This window comes from Apodemus sylvaticus, chromosome 10 (genome assembly GCF_947179515.1).
Source record: "Apodemus sylvaticus chromosome 10, mApoSyl1.1, whole genome shotgun sequence".
Lineage (NCBI taxonomy): Eukaryota > Metazoa > Chordata > Mammalia > Rodentia > Muridae > Apodemus > Apodemus sylvaticus.
In genome coordinates this window covers 78,889,342-78,912,288 of record NC_067481.1, presented here as the reverse complement: position 1 = coordinate 78,912,288, position 22,947 = coordinate 78,889,342, and the positions used below count along the sequence as shown (strand labels likewise).

General features: G+C 45.0%; 2 protein-coding genes across 3 annotated transcripts in view; one reads left to right on the top strand and one right to left on the bottom strand.

The window, feature by feature from the left end:
- Positions 1-22,947, bottom strand: part of Itk (IL2 inducible T cell kinase) — a 116,463-nt gene that overhangs the window by 78,277 nt on the left and 15,239 nt on the right. The gene's annotated exons all lie outside the window — the stretch shown is intronic.
- Garin3 (golgi associated RAB2B interactor family member 3) lies at positions 106-12,797 on the top strand. Of its 2 annotated transcripts, none has more exons than XM_052194775.1 (3): positions 106-395; positions 8,319-10,196; positions 11,287-12,797. In XM_052194775.1, the coding sequence occupies exons 2-3, from the start codon at positions 9,573-9,575 to the stop codon at positions 12,706-12,708; spliced, it is 2,046 nt and encodes a 681-aa protein (XP_052050735.1). In that variant the 5' UTR covers positions 106-395; positions 8,319-9,572; the 3' UTR covers positions 12,709-12,797. The 2 variants fall into 2 exon arrangements, with proteins under 2 accessions (XP_052050735.1, XP_052050734.1); XM_052194774.1 differs by lacking the exon at positions 106-395 and adding an exon at positions 4,311-5,648.

The window sequence follows — 22,947 nt, the reverse complement described above, 5'->3', positions numbered from 1 at the left end:
AAAGTGAAGAAAGATGCTGTAGGCAGTGGAGCAGCAACGGTGGGGAAGGCTGCAGGGCAACAGCAGCTGCAGCCTCAGAGTAGCTTCCGGGTGCAGAACTGACAGGCTCCACAGCTGAAGAAGGGAGAGAACCACAAGACCGATGGATGGACGGCGGCAGCAGTGTGAAGGAGCAGCAGCAGCTGCCTCCCAGGTGGTGGCAACTGTGAGAAGGATGGAAGCCACATGAAGGGGCTGACCATTTGAGGGACTTTCCTGGGCAGGAGGAAGCGGGACAGACAAAGTATGAATATAGAAGAGAGCTGAGGCTGCCTGCCGATGGGCAGAGGGCCAGAGAAGAGAGACTGCAGGCTCAAGTTACTGAAAGGACTCCAGGGGCCTCTCATGCCTTTAAGGTCAGTGTCTTGCATAGGCCACGCCTGTAAACTGTAATACTGATCACTTCTAAGAGCTGAGAAATCCTGACTTCTAAGGAGAACTGTCAGTTCTGTAGAGCTAAGGATCTTACTCCCAGAGGTCTGCGTGGGAGCTGTGACAGTAGAGAGTGCCACCGGCTGCTGCTCCCACCTGCCTGCTGCTGTCAAATGCCAAGGGTACAAGAGCTGCTCAAGACCTGGTCCTCAAGTGCTTCTCCGTGACTACCTGTGACTTTTACCTGGGCAGAGCGAAAGGCCCCTATCCACTTGGTTCGGTAACACTAGTATCTTCCTCCAGTCCTTGGCTTAGCTTGGGGAGTGTGCTTGTATTGGGATCAAGCAAAAGAAAATTACTCTGAGTACTACCAGTTCGTTTTCAGACTCCCATTTAATCATAAGGAGAAACTAATTTCAAGGTCCCAGGCCATAGGGTAGCTGAGACCTTCCCAATAGATGAAAAGTTTCTAATATAAGGAAACAGAGACTCCTCCATCTTGCTGGCAGGGTCAAACTAAGTTCCTGGGCTCAGGAACTAACTCCTATCCTGATGGATGGAAACTCCCTTGCTCAATCCCTTATGCCAGGACCCACTGGACAGTGCTACAGTTTACTTAGCTCCCCATCTGTTTATGGTTTCATCCTTTAAATATGCTATACAACTCCCTTCAGGGTCGTGGTTCACCTTCCAAGTCTGTTCTGTGGCCTGATCCATCAGCAGTGGCTGGATTACAATGAATTTTTGCTGTCTGGATGGACCTGATATTTGAATTACGTTGGATTTATGTTGGATTTCAGTGGACTCTACAACCATGGTCAATCCAGCCAAGGCAATAGAATTTGGTTATAAAATTCTAAATCTTCCTGGATTAGAGGTGCAGTAGGAGTCGACTCTATCCAGCTGTCTGGGTTGAGGGTGGGGAGGGGTAATTCTCTAAAGAACACCAGAGTGCTCATACACATACATGCATGCACACACACATGTGTGCACACACACAAACACACACACACTTCAATGTTAGAAAATTTACATAGCACATTTCTACCAAATGGAATCAGAATGGTAGATACATCTTTTCGATGTACATAAATTAAAATAATGTTAGAATATTTAAATTTCTGACTTAAAAGAATAAAGTGTCAGAGAATTTCAGTTTGACTAGAGGTCCGTGATGGGGCATCCAGCAGATCTGACTTCCATTCCCAGACATATATCAGGCAGCTCATGGCCACTGGTAACCCCACCTCCAGGGGATCCAATACCTCTTTCAGCCTCCACGAGCATTCACACACATATGGCATATTTTCATATAGGTATGCAGACATATGAATAGAATAAAGAAGAAGAGAAGGAGGTGGAGGAGGAGAGAGAAGAGGAGGACGAGGAGGAGGAGGACGAAGAAAAAGGAGAAGGAGGAGAAGGAGAAGGAGAAGAGGGAGGAAGAAGTGGAAAAGGAGATTCAGACGGTAGAGAAGTTGTTGTTAGTGATAGCTGAAATGACCAGGAAGCTTAGAATTAAGGGTTGTTTTTTTTTTAAGTTAAAACTATTTATTTTATTCTATTTTCTGAGACAGAATCTCAGTATGGAATCCTGGCTGGTTTAGAACTCACTATGTTGACAAAGCTGGGAAGTCACAGCAATGCTTCAGCTTTTGCCTCCATAATGCTGGGATTAAAACTGTGCCCACCATATAAATCTAAGTGGAGCGGGAGAGCTAGCTTATCTATGAAGAGCAATGGCTGCTTTTTCGGAGAGCCCAGGTTCAGTTCCCTGGTTTCATTCAATGGTGGCTCACAGCAGTCTGTTACTACAGTCCCAGGAAATTCAGTTTCCTCTACTGGTGTCTGAGGGTATTGCATGCATGTAGTGCATAGACATACGTAGAGGTAAAACACCTATACATGTAAATTAAAAATAAAGATGGAAAACAAAATCTAAATACAAATATAGTTACAAGTGTTTCATATTTCTGATATAATAATCAAGTCAGTAAATGAAATTTAAAGTCACTTCTAGCCTCACTTTTCAGAGATAATGTTTTACATTTTCTGATTTTTTTTTTCCAGAGTTATTTACTTGGTCACATCTCTAACCTCTTGATAGCTTATTTTATCTTGAGAGGACAAATTTACTCCATCTTGGGACTGTCCATTTTCTTTTTGTTTTTTTGTTTGTTTTTGTTTTTGTTTGTTGTTGTTGTTTGTTTTTTGTGACAGGGTTTCTTTGTGTAGCCCTGGCTGTCCTGGAATTCACTCTGTAGACCAGGCTGGCCTCGAACTCAGAAATCCGGCCTGCTTCTGCCTCCCAAGTGCTGGGATTAAAGGCATGTGCCATCACCGCCTGGCTGGCCTCCATCTAAAATGAAAAACCCTGAGAACTTGACCTGCAGCTGCACCCAAGCTGCACCCAAGTACCAGGAAGGACCTTGTCCTTGTCCTTGGCCCGTACCCCAGAGTTACTCCCTAGCCATTGCCTAGCAAGAGTTAATCAAAGTTCAGTCTGATTGTTTCAGATGTCCTTTCCAGCCGCTTGGGACTGTTCACAGCCTTGCTTCCGGGCACTCACCTGCCAGTTTACAATAGTCATTCTGTTAGAGGCTTGCCAGGCTAGACCCCCCCTTCACTGGCTTCCATTTCCTATAAAACCTTGTCCTGATGAGGGCTTGAGGCTGCTCCACCTTCTGATCCTGTTGTGTGTCAGGGCTAGGTTGGAAGAGACCCCAAGCCAGAGCTTTGTAATAGAGAGACCCTAATATGAATGCATCAGAAACGACTCCTTGGTGGTCTTTTGGGGTTCATGAACGCTTCTTGACACAACAGTCTCTAATGTGATATGGTGTGTGTGTGTGTGTGTGTGTGTGTGTGTGTATTTATCTGCAGTCTTCTTCAGTTTTAATGCCAAGTAGACAGATGTATGACTTTGGATGGACTATCTTACATTGCCTAAATAGAGCACAGTAAGAAATTCAGGGACTAGTCCTAAAACTCATGATCAGGGAAGAGTTTTGGTTGAGAGGACAGCTGAGTAAGACTAGCAGGGCAGAAGGAAGGAAGAGGAGGGAGACATAATATTGAGCATTACAATTCTTTCCATCAGCTGCCTGCTCTGGTATACCAGCTTCTTTCCTCTCAGCCGGGCATGACGGGAGCGAGCTGATTTGCATGCTGACCCTGGGGGAAGATTTAGGTACCCCGTGGTCTTTCCAGACAGCACAAAGGCTATGCAGAATCAAGCCGGCTTCCTCAAGTCCTAGTGCCCAGGCAAAGTGCTGCTCACCCTACCCCACCCTGCAGCGCCCACGATGAAAGTACTGTGGATTATATTTTAGGCCTGGGGTTTACCCAGTAGGTGTGCATTGTGTATAGTATGGAAATCTCCCCACCTTCACATCCTGCCTAGCCCACAACATCTCCTCCCTCCTCCCCAGGCTGCAGACTCATTGAAAAGGCTATATATAGCAGCCTCTCTACCCACTGTTCAAAATACTAATGGGGAATAAGCTCTATTGATCTGTAACCTCTTTGCACAGTCAATGTTCAGAATCCAGTTGTCTATAGCTATGCATGTCCATACTCAACATGCTACGTACGGTTTTGTCTCCCTTTCTTCACCTTGCTTATACCTTAGCCAAATTTAAAACATATGGATAAGGGATTTTAGACAAGGAATTTCCTTACAAAAAGTTATTGTTGGTTTTAAGCAGTGATAAATATTAGATACATCTGCTCAATCATCCACGATTACTCTGTCATTTGTCTATCTGCCTCCCTCTTTTTCTTGTTTTTTTTTTTTTTTTTTTTTTTTTTTTTGTGAATGTTCTGCAGCTTATAGACTCTGAGGATAGATTATAACCCGTATGTGTGCCACCAGGTTCCTTTTAAAGAAAAAGTACATTAAAAACATGCAGAGTAGACAGTGTGCACTTACTGTAACTTATTAAACTGTTATTTAACACTCCCACCCTGAAGCTTATATTATCCCATAGAATGGATGAAAATGATGGTATTGCACTGATTACTTAAGGATTGAATTCTATTACCCTTTTTTAGAATAACATGATTTATTAAGAATAACATTAGTGGCCAGGGAGAGGGCTCAGCAGGGAAAGGTGCTTTCTGTGTAAACTGGGGGAGCTGGGTTGTCCTATGACCTCCACATGGATGCAAGAACATATGTGTGCCCACATTTACTTACATGAGTGCACATATACCCTAAGTACACATATCGTATATGGACATATGTGCAGATACAAAACACACACACATTCACACAGACGGGTGGGATTGGAAAGACACACTAAGTTTAGGGACTACAGGTATAAATTATTTAGTTAAGGTAAAAACATATACCAGCAGCTATTATTTTTAACACATTAGTACAATATGTCTCACATGCCAAAAAGTTGAACCAGTGAAAATGTACAACCCAATAATCTGTGTCATATTTATAACTTGTCCAAGCCTTCACACTTCAACCTTCTGTGAAGGCTATACATTACTGACTGAAGCTTCAGTTCTGTGAAGTTCCTTAATAACCTGTAGACCTTCATTCAAGAGACACAAATGATTTTCACTCAGCAGAAATGGCAACCTCAAGGCTCATGGTTTCAGTGCGCTGGAGACAATCAACTGGTTTTTCTCTCTAACCTAGCAACAGCACTCTAAATTCTTTTCTCTAATGCTGGTGTCTTTTTCTAATTCTCACCTGAACCAGCTTCAACATCCAGAACGTTCCCCCATTAGTGAATTACACTGATGCCTATGCTTGCCTGAGAGTCATGGTTCACACTTCCTGAAATGTGTTTTGACAACCTGTACGCTCTTGGCAGAGTGACGGGCACAACACGGTGGGCAATCAACACATGTACCTCAATGCTGGGCCAACTGTTTGATTTTCAGCTCTGCAAGAGAGAGGACATTTTCACACAGCTTTAAAATTCAGGGAGTTAATTTAAGTATGAATTTGGATTTTCATTCTCACGCTATGGAATTTTGTGCAAGCGTGAGGTCTGAATGAAGCTATTTCTTGTATCTATGCTTGAGTCACTGTTGTTCTAAGGATGCTGTTTTACAGGTCTTGAACATTTGAAAACCAGAACTATTACTGCTTTTTGTGTAGGTTCTAGGCACAGTGAAACAAAATACGTCCACCTAGCAGGATACAAGGAAAAAGCCGAGTTCTGCAAGTTGTCCTTGGCCTCTACACACAGTGTGGCAAACTGGCCCACACACACGTAAGAGTTTTTGTAAAAGATGCTTACCAGCTCACGTATTTTTAGAATTTCAATAGATATTAAGCTTTGCTTAAGTATTAGTCTTTGCTTAATTATTAACTCGTGTAATTGTGTGCCTTGGGAATTAAACTTAGAAAGCCGCAGGACCCCAGACATGATGATTATAATGCTCACCCAAGCAGGGCTCAATCTTGAAAAGCCAGAGGGTCTACACCCGGGCAGTGGTTTGTCCACTGCCCTTTTCCTATGTGACTTCCTAACTACTTAGTAAACCCACTCACTGGCTTCACGACGGCTCATCCTGAAGGCCTTCTGCAGCATACAGTGACCCAGCTTTGCCTGCGTAGGAAGGAACATGCTGAGGCTGCAGCAGATGCAGGCCGTCCTTCCTGGCAGTCTGGCAGTCCTATGACTATCTGACTCCTGACTTCAACTCCAACCCCGTGTCCCAGCTATGCTCCATTCCTGGCCCCAGGCTCCTCGGAGTTTCCTTAAGCATGCCAAGCACGTTCTTCTGTGTGGCTGTGGTTTCTCACTGTGCCTCCAGGAAGTTCTTCCTCAAGCTTGGCTCCTGCCTGGCTTTCCCTTGACCCTCTTTATCCCTTTGCTCAAAGGTTTTTTCCTCTTCCTCTTTCTCCTCCCTCGCCTTCTCTTCTTCCCCCTCCTCCTTCTCCTCCTATCCTCCCTTTCCTCGACCTTCTTATCCTTCTTTTTTCTTTTATTGAAGATAGATTTTATTCATACGATATATTCTGATTATGGTTTCCCATCCCTCCCAGCCCCTGCCCCCTCCCCTCCCATTCAGATCAGCTCTTTCTGTCCCTCATTAAAAAATAAATAGACATGTAAAGAATGATAAAATAAGATAAATAAAAATGAACAGATTAAAGTATGGCAAAACAACCAAACAAGGAAAAGATCCAAAGGGGGAAAAAGCCCAAGAAGTACACATAGATGCTGAAACACTAATTTCTGCACACTCAGGAATCCCATAGAAACCCAAAGCCAGGTCTTGCTGAGCTGTCTTCAGTTCTCCCTGGTAGCACTCCTAGGGACATTTATGCTGCATACTGCTTATATTTAACCTTTCACCAGTACGACCAAATCTGGTATAATTTTAACCATTGTATGACTGGGGACTTTCATTTCTTTCATTCCCTTGTGATCTTAGTGAAGTTGTCTAAATTTCTCTGAGCCTTGATGTCACCCCATCCCCACCCCCATACAATAAGAATGATAGTTAGACCTACATTTTATAAGAATATTATGAAGAAAAATCTTTTCTTAACATAAACTGATTTTGACCATGCTTGGTTCACAGTTAAACTCTCAATATTACTATGATTTATCTCAGTTTTAAAGTCTTTAGAGTGTGTGTGTGTGTATTGTGTGGTATGTGGTGTGTGTGTGTGTGTGTGTGTATGTTGTGTGGTATGTTGTGTGTGTGTGTGTGTGTGTGGTATGTAGTGTGTGTGTGTGTGGTATATGGTATGTGTATGTGTGGTATGTGGTGTGTGTGTGTGTGTGGTATGTGGTGTGTGTGTGGTATGTGGTATGTGTGTGTGTATGTGTGTGTGTGTGTGTGTGATATGTGGTGTGTGTGTGTGTGTGGTATGTGGTGTGTGTGTGTGTGTGTGGTATGTGGTGTGTGTATGTGTGTATGATATGTGATGTGTGTGTGGCATGTGGTGTGTGTGTGTGTCTGTGTATGGTATGTGGTGTGTGTGTGTGTGTGTGGTATGTGGTGTGTGTGTGTATGGTATGTGGTATGTGTGTGTGTGTGTGTGTGTGGTATGTGGTGTGTGTGTATGGTATGTGGTGTATGTCTGTGTATGGTATGTGGTGTGTGTCTGTGTATGTGTGTATGGTATGTGGTGTGTGTGAGTGTGTGTGGTATGTGGTGTGTGTGTGTGTGGTATGTGGTGTGTGTGTATGTGGTATGTGGTGTGTGTGAGTGTGTGTGTGTGGTATGTGGTGTGTGTGTGTGTGGTATGTGGTGTGTGTGAGTGTGTGTGTGTGTGGTATGTGGTGTGTGTGTATGTGTGTGTGTGTGTGGTATGTGGTGTGTGTGAGTGTGTGTGTGGTATGTGGTGTGTGTGTGTGTGTGATATGTGGTGTGTGTGTGTATACACCATGATGAATGTGTGGAGGTCAGAGGGCAACCTCTACCAGATAGTTCTCTCCTTCCATCATGTGGGTTCCTGGGATCTGACTCAGGTCACCAGTTTTAGCAACAGCAGCCTTTATCTACTGCGTTGTCTGACCAGCCATGTCTCAATCAAAAAGGAAATAATAAAAATGTTCAGTGCTAGAGATCCAACTCAGTTTCATACATGCTAGGCAAATCTCCCATTTTAGTAATACATCTGTGATGGACTTGGGAGAATATATACTTTATAATATGAATGGTAGAATCTATAATGTACACTATATGGAGACAGGGTTAAACAACAGAAAGTGAATAAGGAGTGAAAGAGAATCTAGTGACTTATTTCTTAGGCAATAATATCTGATATTATGGAATCCTAATCATTAGCCCCTTACAAGTCACTTTGCCACTCTTTCTGGAGAAGTAACTCAATATCCCTAGGAAAAATATTTTAGTTCTTCTGTGGTAAACAACTTTGCTTTTTCCTTTCCATTCCCTTCCCTTATTGGTAATGAACAAAGTGCTTGTTGGTGAGATCTTCGTGGCATAACCGCGTGGGAGAGTCAGCCTCAGTGGGTCCAGGTCCACGTTTACTGAGAAGCTCTGGAGCACTCCATACTAAGGTGACCGTGAGGGCAGAACATAACTCATTCTGTGGCTGGAGTTTATTTCAAGATCACTACACAGTCATTACTGAGGGGTAGGGTGGCGGGTAGGTGGGTGCAGGTTTACTTCAGAAGTACTTTTCTAACTGGAGGAGGGGGATTTCAGCTTTATGACCTTCTGCCAAGGGAAGAAAGATACATTTGCTACAATATCTCTGAAAAACTATTCCAAGAACCCAAACGTCAGTGGTTTATGAGGTAGGCACGGGGCTGAGGTAGAAGGCACGAAATGCGGGGAATCCTACAGTGGTTCAGTCACCTCTGAGTCCATGCTGTTCCTAGTAACACCCAAGCCCACACGCTGTTGACCCTCAAGCTGCTCCTCTATGTGTGAAGAGCTGGGGTTGGACAGTCCACAGCCCGGCACGGAGAAAAGCTCTGGCAGCAGCCCCCAAGACTGGCTTAGGATCTGGCGCTGAACCCTGACCCCAAGCAAGAATCTGCAGCCTTGGTTTCCTGTTGTAACTTACTGCTTTGAGAAAAATTAACTTTCTCCAGATGGAAAAGTGACCAAGAAAGGCTGAAGAGATCCCAACTGTATTGATAAAACTCCAGCCTTGATACGTCACAGGAACTGCTGGGGACCATTCCTTTAACAACCGTGGAAAGCCTGCCCAGACTGTGCTGTTACACACTGAGGTCTTGGCGGAGGAGAATCCACATGGGGTCCTGCCACTAGCGAACCACACCCCCACCACGAGAATTCTATCCCCAGGATGTCGTTCAGGTGAAGCGAAAAGGAAGACAGTCCTGGGAAGAGCATCTGTAATCGGACTAACAATAGAGCTGAAGTACCCGTCTTAGATGCTGACAAGAGCAGAACGGCTCATAACTTAGGCATTCCAACAGTCTGGTTTCCGAAATGCCCAGAACACCCACACCTGTACTCTGGCAGCTGGCTGGGGTATGGAGGAGGCTGTGGGTCTGATTTGAGGGGTGACTGCTTAGAGGGCTGGACAAAGGGTTGTGTGTGTGCTGGTGACAGGTCACAAAGGACGGCAGAGGATAACTGTGCCTGTGTGAGCGCATGTGGGCAGAAACCTTGCTGGGAGATGGGCAATTGCCCTCACTCCCTCCCTTTCTTGGGAACACGATTTGCGGCTGGCAGAGATGCCTGGGATGAAGAGAACCGGGAGCAGTGATTGTTTGCTACCTTACTACACTGCCCACAGTTACCGATCCATGGGCGTGTTCAACACCTCCATGGGAAACCTACAACGACAGCTGTACAAGGGAGGAGAGTATGACATTTTCAAGTATGCACCGATGTTTGAGAGCGACTTTATCCAGATTAGCAAAAAAGGAGAGGTGATTGATGTTCACAACCGTGTCCGAATGGTGACTGTGTGCATCGCATCTACCAGCCCTGTCCTTCCACTACCTGATGTCATGTTGCTGGCCCGACCAGCTAAAGTCTGTGAAGAACATACCAAACGGGCCCGGTTCATCAAGGGGAGAGGCTGCAAGCCTTTGAAGAATTTAGAGCTCACCAGGCTGCTTCCTTTGAAGTTTGTCAAGATCTCCATTCATGATCACGAGAAACAGCAGCTGCGTCTGAAGCTTGCCACCGGCCGTACTTTTTACCTGCAGCTGTGTCCCTCTTCTGACGCCCGAGAAGACCTCTTTTGTTATTGGGAAAAGCTCGTCTATCTCCTGAGGCCACCGGTGAACAATTGCACCAGTAACCCAACGCTTCCCACTGGCGACACAAGCACTGACACCAAAAGCACACTCGTAAGTTTCTAACGACTCAGTGTGGGGAGCTTTGGGGAGCATCTCAGCAGGCCCCACAGAGAGTTAGGTAGGGCGTTCGTAGGCCCACCTGGGAAATGTGTTACCACCGTTATGGAATAGTATTATATATTATGTAATATATAAAATGAAGCAGATATATGTATTCTCTTCTGTTGGGTGCAAGTTCTTAAGATGTAGTCCAGCCTGGCCTGAAACTCAACTCACTATGTAGCTGAGGCTGGCCTTGGATTAGCCATCCTCCTGACTTAGTCTCTCAAATGTAGAGGTTGCTGGCAGGTGCCTCCACAGCTGACCAAAATGATTTTTAATTTTGATTAATGTATTTAATTATACATATTAATATGATATAGTGTGGCATTGATACTGGTATCTAATATGTAATGATCAAATTTGGGTGATTGGTTATGTTTATCACCCCAGATATTGGTTCTTTCCTTGTGCTGAGAATATTCAAAATCCTCTTGTTATTTAGATAAGATTAATGACTGTCAAACATAGACATCTATAGAATATAGGAAATAGGAAGTTATTCCTCTTATCTATTAGTTATATTCTCTATGTTCCTGGTTCCCAGTAGCCTGCCCAGATCCTGGTAGCCACTAATCTATTTCTGAAATCAGTTTTTTAGTGTGGAACACTTTCTGCTTCCCTTCCTTGAGCCAGGATCTACTACCCTGTACCGTGTGTGTGTGTGTGTGTGTGTGTGTGTGTGTGTGTGTGTTTCAATAAGCACAATCCCATGTGTGCACATGGACAACTAGTTTCAAGGCCTTCAATATGTCAAGTGTATTCCCTTGAGCCAACAATTCCATTTGTAGAAATGTGTCCTGCAAAGACAAACACAAATATGGAAAATACATTCTGCAACAGTGTTTCCTTTTGCCCTAGAATTGCACAGCTGAGTCTAAGTGGCCATTGACTGCAGTGCAGTGGGAGAGATCTTGTCATGGGAATTCAGATACAGTTTTAATAAGAAGCCCCTGGGTTTGAGCTCCAGCATGAGAGAAGAACTGAGCACTCTGGCCTCCCTGTTACCACTGTCTTACTGTTTCTTCTCCCTTTGGCACAGGTCTCAGAGAGCCAAAAAGAAGGAGATCAGGATTCTAGGTTTCAAACATCCCAAGAAGTGTCAGAAGCCACTTCTGCTGCATTTGCAGGAGGAGAGAGAACACAACCGGCTGCCGCAGTCGCTCTTACCCCAGGACCTGCCAAACCAAGGACAGCAGAGGCAGCAGAGGCTGGAGGGGCAGCAGGGGCAGCAGGGGCAGCAGGAGCAGCAGGTGGCACAATGGCAGCAGCAGGGACAGCAGGAACAGCAGGGGCAGCAGGGGCAGCAAGGGCAACAGGTAGCACAATGGCTGCAGCAGGGACAGCAGGGACAGCAGGGACAGCAGGGGCAGCAGGGGCAGCAGGTGGCACAATGGTTGCAGCAGGGGCAGCAGGGACAGCAGGGACAGCAGGGGCGGCAAGGGCAGCAGGTGGCACCATAGCGGCAGCAGTAACAGCCCCCTCGGCAGGTATGGCAAAAGCGGGGACAGCTACAAGACCGACCTCAGGTGTCATAAGCATGGCAGCAACAACAACCAAGTCTCCAGGTTCAGGCCAGGTAGCCATGGCAGGAACAGCTGGCAAAGAACAAGTAGGAAGTGAATCCAGCAAGACCATAGCAGTTGCTACAAGTATCACCTCGGGAGGAATAGATGTGGTCTTGGCAGGAGTTGCCAGTTCTACTTCAGAGTCCCCTTCTGCAAAGGGTGATGCTAGTGGCTACCCAGACACCAGCCTGAATGTGGCATTTGCAGGCAGCATGAAGACAAAGGGGCCTGCTGAGGATAAACCTGAAGCTCCCCTCGTGTCAACCTTGCAGAGTGAAGGCTACATGTGTGAAAGGGATGGGAGCCAGAAGGTTTCCCACACCAGCTCCGAAACACAGAAGGAAAAGAGAGAGAGACGGGGAGAAAAGGACAGAAAGGGTAGCAGTAGGAAAAGTTCCCATCACCGCAGGCCAGGAACAGGAGCGAGTCACCACAGTTCAGGCAAGGACAAGAACCGGAAGCCATCTTCCTACCGGTCTGCATCTAGCCATGGGAAACCAAGAGAGGACAAAAGGTCTGCATCTAGCCATGGGAAAACAAGAGAGGACAAAAAGGGGAAAGGGCACGGCAGCTTAAGGGGCAAGAGACACAGCTCCTCTTACAAAAGTGAGTCCAGGAGTGGTCACAAATCCAGGAAGAACCGATCACCACCTAGCACGGGGACTGTGAGTAAGAGAGCTACTAAGATTAGATCTTTTTTCAGGAGTTTCCTAGTAAGGCCTACTTCAAAACCAGGGGACATCTCGTGTGATAGAGGAGGGGTAGACATTGTGACGAAGTTGGTGGAGAAGCATGACGTAGAGACAACGGTGGAGAAAAGCAAGGATTTAGAGTTCAGTGATACCATAATTTCTGATACAATGGAGAAGATCATCCTTGAGGCCAAATCCATTTAAATAAGATCCAGAGCAGGAAGCAGCGACAGAGACCAGGCCTCAGAGAAACACCCGTGAGCCAGTTCCAGCTTCCGAAATGGCAGTTTCAATAATAAAGGTTACATAACTCCAAAAGAATTCTGTCTTCTGTTTACATTTCTGTGTCACACACCCTGTCAGTGACTTCACAGTAGCTTCTGTGACATTAACTGCTCCAGTGAGGTAAGCCAGTGCCGAGGTAAGAGCGTTTTAGCCCCTTCTATCTTTGGTCATGGGTCACTGGGGGAACTGTGTACCCATTCTCCCTTCCTTCCCAAATGGTCATTCATGAGTGGGAAAGGTGAGTCTCATCTGTCTTTGAGGGGATATGGGGCAAGAAGATGCTGTAGCCTTACCATGCAATTGTCATAGGGAAGTCTGTGATATAAATCAATGCCTCTTAAATGGTAGGTGCAAATCCTAAATGTAGAATGGCAAATAGACAAACAACAACAACAACAACAACAACAATCTGGCAACAGCTAAAGCTTTCTGAATTTGTAAAGACAAAGAATGCGAAATCAAAATGAATGAACCTGAGATAACTTTGCAGAGCAGCTTTGAGTCTGGACACCCGGCACACTTCTCATTGGACACGCTGTCACAGCGTTCACCAATGGAAGGTGCCTGCAACGCCAGAGCGAAGGGCACTGCACGTTAGGAGCTGCAGCGTTTTCATAGCAGTTTTCTGTTGTCATTAAAAAAAAGAAATTACAGAAAAAAGAAGACCTTTAATTGTTTTCTCTCCCTCCCTTTAGTATGTGAATATTGCTGACTGTATTCTGTGAACGTGGTTGGCTTGGAAAGGCACTATTTGAGATGCTGATAAGAGATTTAGAAAATATTGGCAAATGCATGTGGGCTTGAGATCAGGGACCAATTCCTCATACTTTCTGAAAAAGCCCTGGAGTTAGTCATGTCATTTTGCAGTATATACTTATACCAGGTGTCAATCTGACAATGATAATCACTGAATCAAAGGACAGGTCAAGTCTGAAAAGTGAAGACGTTCCTTCTTGAAGTATCACAGGGTCAGTCAAGACTTGACGTTTTAGAGATTTCTTTTCATTATTTTAAATCATGCGTGTGTGTGTGTGTGTGTGTGTGTGTGTGTGTGTGTGTGTTGGGGGGTGGGTGGGTGGTATGTGCATGTGTGTGCAGGTGTCCTGGGGACTAGAGGTGAGATCCTCATGGAGCTGGAGCTGGGGTTTCAGGCCGTTGGGAGCTACCCATCATGAGTGCTGGGGTCTAAACACAGGCCCTCTGGGTAGCAGGAAGTGCCTAATCACTGTGCCATCTCTCCAGACCCAGTATTTGATTTCTATAAAAAAAAAGAATCTCATTCATATGCAAATTTGTTTTACTTTCTGATAAACAATATAATTAAATGTATTCCAAAGAACTTTTCATGGATTCTTTGCAAATTTCACATCCTGCACCCCAGTCCCACTCATCTCTCCATTCTACCCTCCACCCTTGCAACCTTCTCCAAATAATAAAAGAAAAATAAATATCAAAAAACTCAACCCAACCAAAAAACATCCCATCGTGGAAGGTGCAGTGTGTCACACAGTACACCCCTTTGTTCACACATCTTGACTTGCAAATGTGCGTTTCAACGAGTCATTGGTCTGGTTCGAGGCCTCTGGTTTCTGCTACACTATCAATACTGGATCCTCACCAGGACTTCTCTCAGATCTCCTGCTATTGCCCTGTGTCATGGAGATTCTGCAGCCTGGATCCGCAGGACCGCCTGCTTCATGTGCTCCAGCAGTTCGTCCATGGGGTAGATGTTGGGACAGGTCAACTTAGAGTCCTGGGTGGTAGCTAAGCTGGCCAGTCCTTTAGCTCTCCCACACCCACACCACCAGACTGAGCTCTCCTGCGCTGCCCCAGCTAGCTGATCAAAAGCAGAAGGCCAGCTCTCTTGATCTACCCTTGCCACCAGGGCTGTGCTGCTCAGTTGGGGTACAGAGTCCACTCTCTGAAGTACTGCAGCTGGTGAGGGGTGGGGCCAGCTCTCCAGTCTGCTGCAGGGGTCTCAAGGGATGAAGGTGAGGGGGGCATCACTCCAGTGACCCCATGCTGCCAGATGACTGGTGATGGGTGGGGCCAGTTCTGCACAGCCCTCAGACATCAACACAGCCCCAGGCAGCAGCTCAGACCAGGGATGTCCCCTTGGCCTTTGGTGATAACAGACCTTCAACTGCAGGACTATACATATCCTGCTTCTCTTTCTCTTCCATCTCTCCCCCAATTACTTGCTTATCTTAGAGGTACCCAGGACCTCTGGGTGTCTGGAGTCATCTCAGGAGTGCTATGCCCTCCCTGCCTGTACCATGTGGTACCCGGTGAGGGTTTTCTCGGGCATCTCCACTTGCTTGAGCCATACGGCATGGGATGGGGGTGGCCTCTGGCTTGCTCTGCTCGCCTGGCTTTGGGGCACTGGGTGGGGGCTCCAATGAACTCTTTAAAAAGGTTTTAATTTTTCGTTTGAGAATTTCCTACTTGTATATGATGAAATGGGACATCTATTGCCTATTTTCTCCTCCAACTCCCCCCATATCTTTCCCAACAGGTCACTTTCTCAATTTTATCTCTTTTTAAAAAATAATCTAGTAAGTTTAGTTAGTGCTGCCCACATCTGCAAGGGTGTGGGGCCATCCACTGGTGCATGGAATGCTCCTACCAGGTGACACACCTGAGTCTTTGGGCGCCATTCTCATTCAAAGGACCACATCTCTCCTGTAGACCATGCCTCAAAGCCTATGAAAGAGCAATCAGTCATTCCATAACGAAAGTATAATCCTCCGAAAGTAACAACTCCCCTTCTCCAAGCAGCTATCAACTGTCAGTAGCTCTTCAGCTAGGAGCGGGGGCCGGGAGATCATTCACTGCACCTAGGCCTTGAGTATGTGGCGTGACCGTGTGCAGGGAACCACAGCTGCTGCGGGTTTACAGACGGAATCACTGTGCCGTGCTTAGAAGACTGCATTCCACAGTGCTTTTCCCCATCCTGCAGCTCTTATGCTTCTGCCTCTTCGTACACAGATTCCCTGAGCATTCATGGTGGGGTATGTGGTATGTATGCCCCATATGGGACTGAGCACTCAGAATCTTATTCTGAACACATTAACTAGTCCGGCATTTCTCCATTGACTACTGCCCATGGCATAAAGAAGCTTCTCTGTCCAAGGTTGATAGCGGCCCAGATCTCTGGGACCATGGAGCCAAGTGTTCAAACAGATGAGCCTGTGGAGGCTGTTCTCATTCAAGCTATCACATCTCTCCTGTGGGTGAGCCTGTGGAGGCTGTTCTCATTCAAGCTATCACATCTCTCCTGTGGGTCAGGCCTCAAATCCAGTCAAAAAGCAACCAGTCACTCCATCACAAATGTGTAACTACGGTAGCAGTGGGTACATCTTGCCTGGTGAGTGAGGGGCATAGAGTCCAGTGCCGGGTGAGGCCACTAGTGTGTTTTCTCTCCCAGCAGCCTGAATAGCACCTTCTGCTGCCATTCAGCTAGCTAGCCAGCCAGCACAGAGGAAGCTTCTCAGTCAGTTCGGGAATGGTTTTTCTCTGTCCTGTAGCCACAGCATGGAGTCTTCAGCAGTAGGGCTTCACCGTATAGTTAGGAAAGACAAATAAAGCTGATGGCAATCGTCTGTGTCACTTAGAGACTTCTGGGACGGACTTTCTTGACCAGCAACCTGAAGGGAGATATTCTTATGCCTTGTGCTGTGTTTTGCATTCAGAAACCCTTTGTCTTCTAGAAGCAAATTGTCTACCAAGGCAGGGCAATTCCATTAATGCTTTATAAAGTTATATATTGAAATTAGCTTAATAACGCATAGGTTTTCCGTAAGGCTTTTCCTACATCCTGGGTTTTGGTTAGCACACTGTATTGGTTACTTTCTTGAGTCTGTGATGAAATGTCAGGACTAGAATCAACTTAGAGAAAGCAGAGTTTATTGTGGCTTGCCCTTCCGGAGGGAGGGTCTCTAGAGGCAGGGAAGGCACAGATTGGGGCTGGACGAGCAGAAGCCGGAGCAGGAAGCTGGCTGATCACATCTTTCAGCCACAGCAGGAAGCAGTGTGAGGGAGAAGTGAGGTGAGATTAGACAATCTCAAAAGCCCGCTGCTACTGATGTTCTCTCTCTCTAGCAAGCCTCCATCTTCTGAAAGGTTCCATGACCTTCTCAAACGACAGTACCAACAAGAGACCAGATGTTCAAATGCGCGTGCCTTTGAGAGAAGTTTCCCCATCAATGCACCATACCTACTCACAACTAATTGAATTATTTTTGGCAATAATTTTACATACACACCTATTTTCAACACCTATTTAATTGGAGTCTCATAAGAATTTCCTGGTAAAAAGGCAGAAAGAGTTAATAAGGCTTCATCTAGATTAGGATTGGCGGGCCATGTTTAAGATGACCAAATCTCGCAGATTGAATGAAAAACTAAAAATAAGAAAAGAAAGGACATGACTGCTCTTAGGTATGGGAAGGGAGAAGGTTTATTGTAGATATAGTCAGAGGCAGAGACATTCAAGAGGGAGCAGAGTGAACATGACCTTGAGCGGGGGTCATGTGAGGAGAGGGGCGAGGGGAGACCGGGAGACCAGCAGACCAGGAGGCTAAGAGGCCAGGAAGGTAAAGGACAGGAACAAAAAGGGCCTGCGGACCAAAATGGCTGGGTTATATAGGAAAGAGCAGCTGGGGGATGGCAGCTCAGGTCCTGGGCTGGAGAATTTTAGGATGGGGGACAGGTTATGTCAGCCATACCCTGTAACAGGAAGGAACTGAGGGATGCAGGGAGAACCTGGCAGCCAGGTCCACATTGATATGTTAAATAGGCACCTGGGTTAGCCATATGTCCTGAGTTTGAGGCTTAATACAGAGCACTTGGATTTTTGATTAAGGTGAACCAAGTTTATATGTACACGTGTTTAATAAGTACCTACATATGTGTGCGTGTGTGTGCATGTAGGCCACAGGTTGAGGTCAGGTGTCTTCTTCAATCTTCCTCCACCTTACTTTTGGGACAGAGTCTCATTGAAACTGAAGCCCATCTGTATAGAGACTAGCTGGCCAGGGAGCCTGAGGGGCTTCCCTGTCTCTGCACCTGGCTTTTAGTATGTTCACTGAATCCAAATTCAGGTCCTCCCCGCGTGAGCGGCAGCACTTTACTGGGTCACCTCCCTGGTCCTGAATAATGTTTTATTGGATACAACTGTAGTCAGTGTTGTCTACGGATGTTTTCATGTTAAAATGGAAGATTCGAGTTGCTGTATATTCTACAGCCTTCCTCGTTTAAGTATTTACTATCTTGCCCTTCAGAGAAAAGTTTGTTGTCCCCCTGATCTAGGATATGCTAATGATTCTCCTTCCTCTGATGTATACATGCCCTGGAGAAACTCTGAGAAACACTTATCAGGATCCAGCCAGAAAAAAAAGGTTTGTAGAAAAAAAACAATCTGTAGTAACAAGAGCCTGGACACAGACCAAATATTCATCAGACAGGAGAATTCATAAACTGTGATCTATGGCCTGCAGGGCCCTATTATTCGACAGTGAAAACAAACAGCTGCTACTCGTGCTCGCACGAGTGAATTTTATATAACGGAGACTAATAAAATTCAGACAGGATGATTCCATGGCATTCCATTTGTAGAGCAGACCAAAACAGAAACAGAGGCTGCGGAGATGGCCCAGCTGTTCAGGTCACTGGCTGCTCTTTCTGTCGCCTCAGGTTCAACGCCAAGCAGCCACGCGTCCCGTCGTAACCATCTGTAACTCCAGTTCCAGGTGACCTTTGCAGGCACCAGACATGCATGTGACACAGATATGCATGTATGCGAAACACCGTACATATAAAAGACATTTTAGAGTGAAAAATAAATGAGAGCGTTCCGTGCCTGGAGGACACTTTCTGCTGGGATCCCATAGAGAAACAAAGGGATGGTGAACACAAAACTCAGAATGGAAATGAGTTACAGGGTGAAAAGAAGGGGTGCGGGATGTCGGAGACGGGGTGAAGTGCAGGGCGTCCAGGGCAGCCAGGGCTCCCTGACACAGAAAAACCCTGTCTTGAAAACGGAATAACAACGAACAAATAAACAACAAAACTTATCCCTGTTGATTAGAGAGAAGAGAGCTTTATGACAAACCACATTAGTTTGAAGTGTCTTTCATAAATATAAAATTAAAATTTTAAGTGGCATTACAAAGGAATGGTCATAATTTGTAACTGCGATAATATATTTATAAGTGACAAGATAGGCCTGGGAGTAGAGCTCAGAGGTATATAGCTCTTGCCTAGCAAGAGTGAAGTCCAGTGATCAGTACACGGTGCTCCCCTTCTAAAGGAAACTGAATACTCCACAGTAATGCATACTAATTAAGTATATAAATTATGTATACCACACAGGTAACACAAGTAATTCCAAAAGTAGGCTATATTATACATGAAATTAGAAAATTTAAAAACCTTTAGTATACACTGCCTTATTTAATTTTCAAACTGCATAATACAAAGTTTAAAACAAACACATGCTCATATTGTTTGCACGGTGAAGTTGGGTTTCCAGGGAAACCTGGGGACCTTCTCTGAAGAGTGAATGTGTCGAGGCAGGGGGATGGCTTTAAGAGCACTCGTTCTTGAAGTGGACCTGGGTTTGATTCCTAGCACCCACATAGCAGCTCACAACCATTTGCAACTCCAGTTTCAGCAGAGCCAAAACCCTCTTCTGGCTTCCAGGGCACCACGTGGTACAAACACATAATTGTACAAAAGCAGCATTTCTGAATCTGAGGGTCATACCCCCATTGGTCAAATGACCATCTCACAGGGGCTGCTTAAGGCCATCAGAAAACACAAATATTTGCATTATGATTCATAACAGTAGCAAAATTATAGTCATGAAGTAGCAACAAAAATAAATCTAAATTTTAAAAAAAAGAACAAATGTGTTTGCAGAGGTGGAGAGAGAGAAACGTATTTGGAGGGCAATGGTGGATGTGCAGTAACAAGACTTCAGCAGCTGCATGGGGGAGGTTCTTGCAAAAAAAATGTAACCTTGTGATTTTTAACATTCAAAGGTCAACAATACTGGAAACCTAGATGGTTGTGGAATTGATCCTTCATCAGTGGGTACAGATGGAATGAGAGAGGTGTACTTTAAAGGTCTGAGCGGGGCTTTGGAGAAGTCTTTGGGAGTAAGAGAAGTGGGTATGGAGGGGGAAGGAGAAGATAAAGTGGAGCCTTTCCCAAGGCTTCAGTCCATAATCCAGATCTACAGAGGCTAAACTGTCTCAGCTATAAACAGTTTTGTCTCTTGAGTTCATCTTTTCTCCTTCTCCTAGTCTGGTTTTGGCACTCTTGCCTTTCGATAGGGCTTTTAAAAACCTGGCTCTACTTTATCCAGTATGCAGGGATGCCAAGCAGACACACAAGTAACACACAAATCACTAAAGGCAAGTGGAGGCAGGAGACTTGCTCACCACAGCATGTTCTGCTCTGTGTCCTCCCAGTGTCTTCTATCTTGATAAGTCATCACAGGAAACACGCACAAATGTCTATGTATTTCAAAGCAACAGGTCTCTTCCTCTGGAGAGAGAGATATCAATCGGGCTATCAAGTTAGATCCTCATCAGATAAAGGCTGATTTTCTTAACAGCAATATTTATCACCATGGCAACAGTTCTGCTGCAAAGGCAGTGAAGCAACAGGTAGCTGATTACCAACCAGTGTTCCAAACTTAAGGTGCAGACTCACAGAAATTCCACAAGGCCAGAGGGTCTTTTACCAAGAGCAGTAAGACCACTCACAGGAGGTAATGTTGGAGGGTATCTTTACTTGTGTGTGTGTGTGTGGCTTCTTTGTGACAGTTCTTATTGCATAGACAAAGCTGGTCTGGAACTTGTTATGAATGTAGTTCAGAGTAGCTGGGAAGTCATGGACCTGTCATCTAAGCTTCTTAAAGGTGGAAATTTTAAGCATGTTGTACCATATTGGCCATGGAACGGATGCCTAAAGCTGAAAGCACTGCACAGGCAAGGCACTGAAGGCAAGGCAAGGTGGCTATCAGAGTGAGCGTGGTGAGAGAGATGCTGGGGGGAGGGGGAGAGAAGCAGGTGACAGGAAATGTAAAACTTTGAGATCCATGTAAGGTAAGCCACAAGCCAATTATAAATTGGGTTATGTAATGTGAGACACGTGGGAGGGGGAGAAAGGCAGAGGGACATTAAAGGGACTAAGAAAATAACAATCTTACCATTGTAGTCATCAAAAAGAAAGCCATAAAATATGGGAAGCAAAATTTGACTGAACTGAGAGAAACAAATTTACAGTTGAAGTTGGATTTTGATTTGTAGTTCGACAGTCCCCTCTCGACAACATAATGAACAACTAGACAAAGATTGGCATGCATGTAGAATACATCAACAATACTATCTACCACAAGGATCCAGGCAGTGTTTTCAGATCACTCCACTCACCATTGGCTGAAATGCATTATTTTAAAGGTGTTACAAAGCATGGATAAGACATTCAGATTCTAAGCAATAGAGACAAGCTCAAGAAACCTAATAGAGTTGAAATTATGCTGTATATTACCTGACTGCAATGAAACCAAGCTAGAGATCAATAACAGAAAAATAACAGGAACCAAACATCCCATACATTCAAAATCTCAACAGCACAATTCTAACTATCCTTGATCATGAAGTCTAAGGTTTCATGTGTTTTCAGTGTTGGAGACTGAGTTTATTCTATCATGGAGCTATTGCCTCCTCAGTCTTTATAAAGCCCGCAGGGAAATAAGAAATGCAAAGACTTGAAATAAAAATAACATTGAAGTTTATGGAATATAGCCCAATCAGTGTGGAGACAAATATACACATCATCTGTATACAATAGAAGACAGAAGGCTCGAATAAATGACTTATGTTCTCATCCCAAGATGAAAACCTCAAGAGAAAACCCAAGGAAGTCAAATAAAGTCAAGCGCAGACATAGAAGATGCAGTGTGACGAAAGCAAAGTCAGTGAAGCCAAAAGTGAGACAACAAGACCTGCCACGTGTGCACATCCACAAAATAGATACTAAACTGTCGTTTCAATTCAATGCTCTCGAAAATGAACCTGACCAAGATTGTTTCGATGGACAATTCTACAACCAGTTTAAAGAAATAAGCATAGGACAGAGTCGCCAGCCGCCTGTAATTCTAGCGCTCTGGAGGCTGAGGTAGGGAGGGGAAATGTGGAGGGAGACCATCTTAACAAGGTGCTTTCTAGGAGGTAAAATACCTGTTCATTTATCTCAAAGAGAGCAATAAAAAGAAGGGCTAGGTATGGTTTCACACATATGCCCTCCCAGCATCAAGGGGACTGAGGTTTCAAGACGTTGAGTTAAAGGCCAGAGATACACAGTGAGACCTTGTTTCAACAAAGTAGAAAAGGAGTTGGAGAGATGGCTCGTGGGTCAAAGCCCATGCTGTTCTTGTAGAAGACCTGTGGATGGTTCTCTGCATCCATGTGACTGCTCACTACCATCTGTAATTCCAGCACCATGGTATCTGAAACTTCTTCTGACCTCTTTAGGCACCGGACATGCATGTGGTACACATACAAGTAGGTACAACACTCATACACATAATTTTTTTTAAAAAAATCTAAGCAGGTAAATCAGTTTTCTAGAGATGAAAAAAGGAGGAGAAAGAAGAGAACAATGGACTAATGTCCTTCATGAGTACAGCAGACACAGGTCCCCAGCAAACTATTAGCAAATAGGGCTCAACAACATACACAGCAATTATACTATGACCAAGTGGGCTTTACTCTAGAAATGTCTGAAATCAATTGCTAAATTCACTACATAGACACAGAAAAAATATATCACACAATCACATCAACCATTGTAAATGACAGAATTCAACACCTGTTCACGATGAACTCTCATATAACAGAAATAGAACTTCAATATGAAACAACACATAAACACTTGAGCTAACACTCTACTTAGTGAGGAAGGCCCATGCTTTTCTAGGATCAAAGCCAAGGAAGAATGTCCACACTCCCTCCCTTGACAGAGTGCCTGGAGCTGTGGGCAGCGCCCTAGGCAAGAACACAGCATCCTCAGGTGGAGATAACCCGAGTGCCATATAGGGACTCCACAGGTATTCACAATGAAGTTCCAAGAAGTGAGAAGAGAGCT

What these genes read in the sequence shown, in the direction of transcription:
- Garin3 (XM_052194775.1), top strand. Translation starts at nt 9,573, where the DNA reads ATGCCTGGGATGAAGAGAACCGGGAGCAGTGATTGTTTGCTACCTTAC. An exon ending in CTGACACCAAAAGCACACTC is followed by an intron (nt 10,197 to 11,286) that starts GTAAGTTTCTAA and finishes CCTTTGGCACAG; the next exon opens with GTCTCAGAGAGCCAAAAAGA.